This window comes from Stigmatopora nigra, chromosome 1 (genome assembly GCF_051989575.1).
Source record: "Stigmatopora nigra isolate UIUO_SnigA chromosome 1, RoL_Snig_1.1, whole genome shotgun sequence".
Lineage (NCBI taxonomy): Eukaryota > Metazoa > Chordata > Actinopteri > Syngnathiformes > Syngnathidae > Stigmatopora > Stigmatopora nigra.
The window spans coordinates 25,815,058-25,826,853 of NC_135508.1; the positions used below are offsets into that span (position 1 = coordinate 25,815,058).

An 11,796-nucleotide genomic window follows, 5' to 3' on the forward strand; every position below is an offset into this window, starting at 1 on the left:
GGGTGCGACTGGCGGCCCCAGTGGCAACGGGAGTACTTTTTGTGGCCTCGGCACAGGAGCTTGGGGCACTTAGAACAGCGTGGTTGGCCGAGTAACTTCGGCCACTTGGAAGGGCGAGGTCAGCCGAGTAACTTCGGCCACTTGGAAGGGCGAGGTCGGCCGAGTAACTTCGGCCATTTGGCCAGGCGTGGTCGGCCGAGTAACTTCGGCCACTTGGACAGGCGTGGTCGGCCGAGTAACTTCGGGCACTTGGAAAAGCGTGGTCGGCCGAGTAACTTCGGGCACTTGGAAAAGCGTGGTCGGCCGAGTAACTTCAGACACTTGGAAAGGCGTGGTCGGCCGAGTAACTTCGGGCACTTGGAACGGGGTGGTCGGCCGAGTAACTTCGGGCACTTGGAAAGGGGTGGTCGGCCGAGTAGCTTGGACGGACGAGGTCGGGCGAGGAGCTTGGACGGACGAGGTCGGGCGATGAGCTTGGACGGACGAGGTCGGGTGAGTAGCTTGGACGGACGAGGTCGGTTGAGTAGCTTGGACAGTGGTTTGAGTGTCCAGGCACTCCTTTCGCTTCGCTCTACGGCGTGGCGCTCGGCGCCTCCTCTGGGAGGATTGCACAGCACCCTCGCCTTCACGTGGTGGCCCATAATAGGTGGCCAGCCCACTATGAAATTGCTGGTCAGGGTATCGGAGTAGGAATTGTCGGGGAAAAAGTAGGGGTACTCCTTCTCCGGTGGAGGGTCTCGGGGTCCAAATTGGTCGAAGAATTCACTATCGGATTCCGAAACATCAGCGAAAAAATCAATTTCCTCACCGACGTCCTCCTCTCCAGAATCTTCAGGCTCCCTCCATTGTGAACCAAATCCGATGGTTATAGGCATAAGATAACTTGGGTGATTTCTAGTGGTTGTACGCACCTGGGCATCATGATTAAACTGTTTGGGCTTCCCAGTGCAACGGGCATAGCGGTGGGGGGTGGGGGGGGGGGGGCTTAGGAGTGAAATGCGTATCTAACTCTCCTACCAGCTGAGACTCATCTCCAGCAATGATGTGCCTGAGAGCCCCACACCACGGTGTGTTCATTATAAAACTCCTAAAAGATTCTGAGGGGTTTCTTATACACTCCAAGCAGTCCGGTGTCTTCGAGGTGGATGGTTGGCGTCGCCGAGCGCGTCGGCGCGAGCGTGGGGGGCGCTCCGCTGGGTCCATGGTGGTCGGATCGAACTGTTACGATCCCGTCGCGTAATGCGATGCGATCGGGGGGGAAGGTGAACCCAGGTGCGGAGACCCGGATGGAAAAGGGAAGGCAGTTGTCTAGCATTTGTTGTTTGGTTTAATTAACGGAAAAACGCAACATGACAACTTGGCAACTTAACATAACAACTTGGCTAGAAAACTTACTAATACAAAAATGAAAATGCAGCGTGGCGTCAGGAAAACGGCATGACAAACGTAGATACTCAGGGGAACAACCCAGACGATCCGACAACCCTTCAACAAAAACCATAATGCTTAAATAGCCAAAAAACCTAATCACCTAATTAGCCACGGCTGATCACAATCATGACATTATGCCAGGAGGGGCAACCTCCTGACACATACGCACTTTTGCTCTCTGATCGTATTGGATTACGGCAGCTCTCTGAACCGAGCGGAGTGAGCGAGGCACTGGACAGCCCGGCCAATGTCCCACCCTCCAGAGCCGTATACTTCACCGTGATTGGTTCATCCAGCTCCGAACACAGTGTCATTCATATCAATCTTGCGGGCCGCACGGACATTAATCTTGCATATTAAGACGCAGGCCGCAGATTATTGTCCCGTGGGCCGCATTTGGCCTGCGGGTCGCGGGTTTGAGACCACTGGTGTAAAGGGTCTGTTGAAATTTTCACAAACCCGTATGGTTTCGACTAATATTTTTCCTCCAAACGACGTTTTGTGGACGAAGCCTTTTTTTGACGTAGAGCTAAAAGACTTACTTCAAAACAGCTGCTACGTGTGAACATAGCCTAATTAGCATTTTCAATTCACCTTTTAAACATGTTGTTTTTTGACAGATATTATTGATAACAAGGAGTTCTACCTGAGCACAGAAATTAGGCCTCCATTTACGTATGCATCTCTGATACGACAGGTAAAGGCTGGCTGAATTTCATTAAAATGTAACACATTTAAGGTTAACTTCCAATAAAGTCCTCCATCTCTTTTAGGCAATATACGAATCGCCGCGCAATCAGCTGACTTTAAACGAAATCTACAACTGGTTCACAAGAAACTTTGCCTATTTCCGGCGCAATGCAGCCACATGGAAGGTGGGATATCATAAAATTTGACAGATTTCATGCCAATCACGTGTGTGAAAAATGAATTGTCTGGAATTGTGCAGAATGCTGTTAGACACAACCTGAGCCTCCATAAGTGCTTTGTCCGCCTTGAGAATGTGAAGGGTGCTGTGTGGACAGTCGACGAGATAGAGTTCCACAGAAGAAGGCCTCAGAAGGCTGCCTGTAATGGGTAAGTTGGCTAATGCCTTGTGGACGTCTCAGACCTGTCATTCCACCAAAATGTTATTGCGAATACACATACCAATGACTTCTTAAGCCGAGCCTTGACAGATTTTTCTTTTCTTTTACAGATCTGTTTTGAAAAACCGACAAAGTTTAGCCGGGTCTGCTTCCCAGGCATGTTGTGCCCATAGGGATTGTCATCTTATTTGCTATGACGATTGTGACATTTTTTTCCCCCGTTTTGCAGCTTGGAAATCTAGACTCAAACTCCTTCTACAATCCAGCTATGATGGGCAACATTCCATTGCATTCCCTGCCCCATATTCTTCAAGAGCAGATGAATGGAGCACTTGCTAATGGATCCGGGTACCAAAGCGACAGCAGCGCGACGCAATCTCCTCCGCAAGCCTTGTATGTGCCACATGCCCGAATGCTTATTAACCAATTGCCTATCATTTAAACAATCCCAGAAACTAAGGAATCACATCAACAATTTTCAGTGTTGTAACTACTGACATTTTACCCCTCCTTCAAATTCTACTCTTACATCCAGTTTCCTGAGTAAATTTAAAAGAAAAAATGCTTAAAAAGAAATTACTCGCTAAAACAAAGCAATTTTTCTCCTGTCCAAATCCTGCATATTGAATTTCAATTTTTGCTCCCTTTGCTTTCCCCTGAAGTTTTATAAACATTTGTTTTTGTAAACATAACATTCCAAGTAAATACTTTATCAGTGGAACATGTACCTCTTGGCCACAACCCTGTTATCATAACTTCTTCTTGTCAAAATGGAGAAACTAGTGTCTTACTTGCTGAACTTAACAACCATTTTACAAACCATTGGCTGAGATGCGGTTGTAGTTTTCGTAATTTTATAAAAATAAATAGGATTCATGTGTGGGTTCTCCCTAAGTAAGAGGGGTTGCTCCAGGTACTCCAGTTTCTTCCCACATTCCCACCAAGCATTGTAGAATTATGAGACTCCAAATTTTCCATAGGTGTGAGTGTGTGCATTTATGGCTGTCAGTCTCCTTGTCTGATCAGAATAATTTACTCATTTGCACAACTATTAAATCATGCAATAAACATGTTACCCTTGATCTGTTAAGATGAGCAATCTGAGACTTAAATTGTTTTATATCTAGTATTGAATATTTTGCAGGAAACAGAAAATTTCCAATTCTTGAATGACCCTTATTTGAAAAATTAACTAATTGGCTACTACTGATATTGATAGATGTACAATCAATCTGTTTGATTGGGAGGCTGGCCCCTCCACTCAGGATAAATTGGACATATATCCTCCATAAAAGGCACTAGAAGTTGATCATATACTGCCAGCCATTCCCATTTTCAATGGATCTGACATCTGTTTTGTTAATGGTCGTAAATGATTAAATGCAAACAATTTCTTAGTATTCCCACTTTTTTGTGAAAGCAGCGTCAAAGAGGAGCAAGAGGACGAGGAAACAAGTGAAAATTATCCTTATGAATCTCCCGAGAGCACAGACGAGCACAGCTACAGCGCCGAGACGAACCGTGACGAAGAACATGGCACCCCCGATCAACTTCATCTAGACCGCGTGCCCTCTTTCTGACCGCAAAGTTTGACATCTACGATGACGTATTCCAAAAGAGTTCCAAAAGTAACTGCTTCATCCACATAACCAACCACACTGTTGTTGTGCTTTTATTATTTATCAGTATTTCATTTGGTTGTTTTAAATCTTTTCTTAATTCTGTATGGTCAAATGAGATCACACAAGTTGTCTTTTCTTTGGTAATATCTTTGAAACACGAGCATAAGGAGCAGAAACCAAAGGAAATGTAACACTGATTGGGAGCACTTCACACTTAAAAGGAAAAGAAACAGCAAATACTTTGATTTTTATTTTAGCCATGTTATCATTACATTTATAGAGAATTTTTTCCTGATATATTCACTGCCTACACATATATTTGTATGTATAGATAACATCAGGTGCTTCGATAACAGAATGTCTTTATACATGTTGGTATTTTTCACCCCCACCACGAACATTGCTGAATTTGATCAAATTGAGCATGTAAGAGTAGATGATATAGAATTACCTTTTAGTGTAACTATGAATAAATTCAAAATGGTAACTCTCAAAGCTGTGTGGGTTTTTTGGGTGGGATTGGAAACGTGTTGCTTTGAAAATATTTGCAAATATTGAATGCTTTTATTGTCATTATACAAGTATGAGATTATAAGCTTTCACCCCCGTAGTGCAAAAATAACAACAAAAAACGGACAAATAAATAATAAATAAATAGGTCGTCCAAGTGAGATCAGTAGAGTGGCCTTGTTCCGTCTGAAGTCCAAGATGAGTCCCACGGTTTTGGGGACATTCTGCACCAAGTCGATAATCAATACACACTAATGTAACCTAGTAACTCTAAAACATGTTTATTTTAACATCAAACATGCCTATAGACCCACACCCCTCCCTCACCTTGCTGGATATGACCATCTCTGCCTGTTCCTCACCCCCTCATGCACCCACTCCGAAGGTTAACAAGGCCACAAATAAAGATGATAAAAACTTGGCCCGAGGACGCCCTTTCTCAGCTGCAGGATTTTTTCCGCACCAACTGGACCACCACAACCTCCAGAACTATATGGACACTGTACTTTCCTACATCAAAAACTGTACGGACACTGTCACTGTTAATAAACATATCAATTTTTTCCTAACCAAAAACCCTGGATCACCAGTAAGACTGGTACTCGGGCGATTCCCCTAAAGACGTTTTGCCGATGGACGTCTGGCCGATGGACAGTTCGCCGAGTGGGCGTTTGGCCGAAAGGATATTTAGCCGAACGGATAGATAGCCGACTGGATAGCCAGCCGACCGGACCTTGCACCGAAACGGGATTCGTGCTGTTAGACTTATAGTTTTAGCACCTAACTCCAATTGCCTAACTGCTTATCCCGTCTAACAACGGAACGTGTTCAGCATCAGAGGAGACAAACCATGGTTGGGCGAGTTAATCCACAGATGATTTATTCCTGACAAATTGATCCATGCGGAGCTCCGGGTCTCCCTCCCTAAGAATAAGCCCGATGAGTGTCGCTGTCCCAAGCGGAGGATGAGAAAGACATAGCCCAGACCCTCATTTGCCCAGTTGTAGTATTACAAAAATTCATATTCATTGGCTGATTGACAATGAGATGCGGACTGGTCCATGACTGCCGAGAGGGGTGTCTTCTCTGGACTTCACACTCTCCATCCTCGAATCCACATCATCCAGACCTCTGTCTCCGCTTGTCTTCACACTCTCTATACTCGAATCCACATCATCCAGACCTCTGTCTCCGCTTGTCTTCACACTCTCCATACTCGAATCCACATCATCCAGACCTCTGTCTCCGCTTGTCTTTCAAAGTCCAGACCATAAGTATCCTTATCAGCATGAATTCAACCTCAAAAGAAGAATCTCAGACAGAGCCTTTTGTTCATTGTAATTGAGTTAAGAACAAGAGTTTAATCCTACAGTAGTAATACGAAAAGGAAACAGCTACAATAAAAAGAAAGAGTAAAATATGTCATATTATTTGGCCCGTTACAGATAACATTCATTTAGGAATAACAAGGGCATTCAGAACAGAAGAAATAGTAGAAAATAGTGGAAATCCTACTCCAGAAAATTTACACCAACATAGAAAACGTTGAGATTAATTTTTGGATTAAGATTCTTAGCAAATCATTTGGAATATTACTATTACCTAAATACTATGGCAGGTCCTTTCATTTTGCTGGCAAACTCCAATATATTCTTTGATGCCATTTACATTGATACCGACGTTCGCATGTGATAGGTTCATTAATAATTACCCTTCATTGTAATTATCAATTACTGCAGGCAGACATCTTATTCAATTATTGACATTTAATTAAATAGATTGGATCACGGATAAGAACCTTAAGGGAAGATACATCACAGCCCCTTGTCTTCAACAGTATCCTCTCGAACAGTAAATCGCGTACGGCTTTAAGGCCATAAATCAAAACAATCACAAGGTTGTTGATTAATTCAACATGCGTGAGTAAGAACAACATCTGTGACTATAATAACAATTAAGGTATTTTGACAATAACAGATCAGGAAACTAAAACCAACCCTCATTTGGATAAAAACAATCACGCCTTCATTTGACCTAACAATCATATAACCATTACATGAAGAAGCCCAAAGTGCGTCACGAAGTATGCACACTATACGAGTGTTATGGAAGTGGCAGATATCCCGAGTCCTTGCTGCCTCCCGATCAACAGCCCCCAGAGTCCGATACCGGGTGAGACGTGGCATAAACAATCCTTGGATAAGAAGTCCACGTGAGAGTGGACCAGGCGGCTGTTTATGACCTCGAGCCGAACAATAGGAAGAATGATTTAACAAAGAAATGAATTACTACACATATATGTATAATAATAATACAGAATAAACCCAACATTCCCCCTTTTTTATAATATGTATGTTATTAATCATTTTTTAGTAATCAAAAATGGAAATGTCGGTGTCAGGTTCATTAATAATTACCTTCGTCCGTAATTATCAATAACTGCAGGAAGACATCTTATTCAATTATTGACATTTAATTAAATAGAAATGGATACAACAGGTAAAAGCCTCCGGAGGGGAGCGTTACAGCAAGTGTCCCTTACAACTTCCGAACGTCTCCTCGAATAGACGTTTTCGTCCCATTCTTATGGTCACAAGTTACAGAGTTGTTGATCATTCCATCACGTATGAGTAAAAACAACATCTGGGACTACAATAACAATCAAAGTATTTTACTAATAACAAAAAACAGGGACTAGACCTAACAACATTTAGATTAGAGTAATTATACAGCCTCCTTGACCTAAGAATCATATAATATAATCATAATCATATAATCGTTACATACAGAAAAACCTGAAGTGTACGGTTACATAACGATAACAATATTCTTGTTATTGTCCCAATAGCCCTGTCCTCGTCACCAAGGGCCCACCAAATCTCAAGGACCCAGATTGGGTGGATTGTTTGTATAACCATCCTGGAACAGGCTGTCTAGGTTAAAGATGACTTGGTGTGACCTCAACACTTTTGAAAAACAGAAAGAGAATGATTTAACAAAGTAATGAATTAATACAGAGAATAGAAAGAGAATGATTTAATAAAGAAATGAATTAATATAACTATTATAATAATAAAACAGAATAAACCCAACAGTCGGTGACTGCGATTTTATCCACCTACTTCTTACTCACATGGCTGGTCTGAAAAAGAAAGAACATGATCATTTTCGTCCAATTCGTCCTCGGAATTACCGTACTCCTGGACTTCACTGATTTTCCCGATACGTTTTCATAAGCAGAAATATAATTTGTGTAATTTAGAATTTGTATGGGGCAATTGCAGCAGTTATAAGTCGGCTTAGCAAGGAGCGCAAATGGGATAAGACAACACCCATACAATGTCAAGGTAGTAGCAAATATGGCTACAGAAAACACAACAGATATGGCCGAATCCTTGCATTTTCCAAAGGTCTTATCCCACCAGTCTGTGAAGCGGATAATTCTACTCCAGAATGCTTTTTCATATTGCGGTTTTGGGGTCAGAAGGCCACTAATGGCTCTGGTTAGGGACCCATCGAGTGACGTGTTGTCCGTTATGAAGGTGCAACATTGTTTTCCAAACATTTTGCACACACGCCCCCTTGCTCCGCAAGGAGCATCTCCACCGCTATACGATCCTGGAACGCCATCAGACTGGTAGCTGCCAGTTGCTCCTTTATGGCCACGAATCCCTGTTCAGTATAATTTCCAAGTTTTTGGACATTGTAATGCAGGTAATTTATCCCATCCAGATCCTGTTTATGACCTCAAGCCAAACAATAGGTAGAATGATTTAACAAAGAAATGAATTACTACACATATATGTATAATAGTAATACAGAATAAATCCAACAGCATGTGTTTTTAAATGTCAGATCCTTGCTCCGTGAGTAACTTTCTCTGAATAGCCTCTACTCTCAATCCACTAACAAATCTGTGGATAGCTGCTTTAACACCACAACATAATCTGACAGACTAATTTTTATTTCTGATTCCTTTTTTGAAATTTGAATCGCTCCGCGATCACCAGCGGTTTCGGTTTGTAATGTGATAATTTCCCGCTTAGCACATCAAATGAGAGGCTACCTGGCTTATTTGGAATACAGAGGTTTTTTAACAGACAGTAGGCTTCTGCACCTAATACAGACATTTCCGATGAACCTGGCCATGATGCACCGCCGACGTAAGCTTAGCAACTCTTGCTAATGCCAGTTTGCAAAGTCCTGTTACCTCCGTGTAACGTCTTCATTTATGCGTACTGAACTTGGAATCCCTACCGGCTTGAAAGGAATCCCATCCCTGTCGCCACTGTGATAACTTTGCACTAATATATAACTGTTAATATATCCATAACAGCACCAAATGACAGAGCCAAATTGCACACGTGAGTGCTTCTTTATTGCAACACTCGGACAACCTTAAAATATATATAAATATATTTAACAAGTGGAAAGATTTCAAATTGGCCATGTAATAGTAATTGATTACTTTGTTGTGTGCTATTATGCAACATGTGATGACATATGGAATTGTATTTTTATCAGTGCATAAATCTTAAGATCCTCTATAAACCACAGTACATCTGAAACATAAAGTTAGTATCAGTATCGCCACTTAGTTTTAATCTAGGGAAGAACAGGGGTAAAAAAACAACAAAAATAACATTGTCAAGGCGTGAAAGAAGGGCACAAAGTTAAACATTCCCCAGCTGAGTAACATGAAGCCTGAGTTGTAACAGGGCAGGTGAGAAAACTCATGCACTTGCCAAGTGCTGGAAATCAAATACACAATGATCATACATGGCTAAAAACAACCAGTCTCGTACATTAATTGAGTAAGTGTTCAGACAAGCTAATACAGTAAACTTGCTAGACTTGCCTAGATTAAAAAAATTAAAACAAGATAGGCTTTGATTGACAGAAATAATTCCAGTGTTGTGCTTTGTTTTCTTCGCAATTCTAATACAAATTGAAGTGTTATCATAAAATATTTTTTTACATTAAGTTCAGATTTATTTTAACTGTGATGGTTGATAATTATCACATTTCAGTGCCACGGCATTCGATGCCTTCATTTATGAACTAACACTGGAGCCCCTATAGAGTAGAAAAATTACTGTCAGTAATATTAGTTTCACATTACAGTGGTACCTCGAGATACAAGCTTCATTCGTTCCAGGACTGAGCTCATATGTCGATTTTACGCGTAACTCAAACGAACGTTTCCCATTGAAATGAACTAAAAACAAATTAATTTGTTCCAATCCTCTGAAAAAACACCAAAAAGAGGATATTCGATTGGAAAACATTTTTATTTGTTCTAATTTGCCATCTTTTAACAAAGTAACAAAACACTTGTGGTTTAATTGTACTCAAATTTATTTAATATAACTAAAATTAGACGATTTTGCGGAGGGTAGAGAGAGGGGGGGACTTTTGCACAGCAACGCGCTCGTAACATAACATAAACAAATTTAACTAACCTCAAAAAAAGGTTTAATTTAACCTTATGTGACAGGGTGAAGTAAGTGATGTTATAAATGAGTGCAGGTGTTAAGGGAAAAAGGGATTCACGCAGTATGACGCGCGAAGCGTGCGCAAATTACGCAGGTTTGACGCGCGAAGCGTCACGGAACACGCAGCTATGACGTAATGGGTACGCACGAAATACGCAGCGATTACGTAATGGTCGTAGACCTGTGTATAGAATATAAGCGGCCTCGTCAGACATTTCTCTAAGTTGGTTTGAAAAACAACAAAGGACCTGTCTGATTATTTCACCCGTCTTTTAAAGGTATGTTGCTTTGTTTTGAAGATCGATTGAGTGTGGGATATGCAAGAGACAATAGTTAGCATGTGAGAAAGAACGTAATGCTTAGTGATGGTTGTTTACTTTTTTATGTGTGTGCGTGAATGTGCGAGTCTCGGGTGTATTGTTTAAAGCAAGCTACCTCCGGCCGCTGGTTGTTTACTTTTTTATGTGTGTGCGTGAATGTGCGAGTCTCGGGTGTATTGTTTACAGCAGGCTACCTTCGGCCGCCGTTATAACGGTAGCATAATAGTATGTAGTATATGACGGCCGGAACAAAAGGTAACAAGTTTCAATACTCATAAGTTATAATCGTTTATGCAACGAGTACATTGTTTTGGGTTATAACGGGTTGTTAATATGTTACTATGTATATATTTGAGTGTTATTGTATATTATGTTTTGTGTGAATTGCTTTGATATAACTAAAGTTGGTTTTAAATACAACAAAGGACCTGTCTGATTATTTCACCCATCTTTTAAAGGCGAAATACAACTACCCCGTAAATTCAGGGGTACAACACTTACAGTAAACTTAATTCTAATTTTGTTTTAAATTTTGATACCTTTCTTCTCCTGACTCCACACCTGACTTTTAAATGCAACTAGCCAAGGCTGTTTGCTTTTGTATTCCCTTCAAAATATTCCCAAAATGATGCACACAAATGTCCTCACAATAGGATAACGCACGACCACTTGCCAACGAGAAGTAGTATATATAGCTCTCGTACTAGCGATCGCCTCGCCATTCGGAAAAAAAAAACACTGAAAACATGCAACGCTCCGCCAAATGCTCGCAGAGCTATTACAAAGAGGGAGTTGTGACCATAGAGACATTACACCTGGGAGTTGTGGGGAGAGAGACAGTGCTCATGATGTTCTTATGAGCAGCCTCTTACGCCCGCTGTCTGCTTGTATATCCAAATTTGTCTCGTATCTCAAGATAAATATTTGCCCAAAATTTTACCCGTATCTCAAATGGCTGATATGTCGAGGCACTCATATGTCGAGGTATCACTGTATTATACATTTGATGGTAATGAAGAATATGCTTTGCTTTATATTAAACTTAGTTTCATAAGTAAATGCTTTGTTTCTGAGAACCTTAATTGGACAAATCAAAGAGCCTTGGACGGCTTGGAGTGGACTAAACAAAGAAGATTCAAAAAACCTTGAGCTGCACACGACTTTCAGACCTTCATTTGGTCTGACTATATTAACGTCTCACTTGTTTCCCACCCCTGCCGCTCCTGCGACCGCGTCTGCGACTGCGTCTGCGACCGCGTCTGCGACCGCGTCTGCGACCGCGTCTGCGACCGCGTCTGCGACCGCGTCTGCGACCGCGTCTGCGACCGCG

The 11,796-nt window shown here is 41.7% G+C and overlaps 1 protein-coding gene across 2 annotated transcripts in view; it reads left to right on the plus strand.

Annotated features, from left to right (window-relative positions):
• LOC144208679 (forkhead box protein P1-B-like) overlaps positions 1-4,636 on the plus strand; it is a 10,705-nt gene extending 6,069 nt beyond the window's left edge. The window contains exons 4-9 of one of the 2 annotated variants that reach the window (XM_077734690.1): positions 2,052-2,128; positions 2,205-2,306; positions 2,381-2,508; positions 2,630-2,675; positions 2,749-2,912; positions 3,940-4,636. In XM_077734690.1, coding sequence (XP_077590816.1) covers positions 2,052-2,128; positions 2,205-2,306; positions 2,381-2,508; positions 2,630-2,675; positions 2,749-2,912; positions 3,940-4,099 — 677 coding nt within the window. In that variant the 3' untranslated portion in view covers positions 4,100-4,636. The remainder of the gene's footprint in view (positions 1-2,051; positions 2,129-2,204; positions 2,307-2,380; positions 2,509-2,629; positions 2,676-2,748; positions 2,913-3,939) is intronic. The other variant, XM_077734766.1, reaches the window with a different exon arrangement.
• Positions 4,637-11,796: the final 7,160 nt, after the last annotated feature.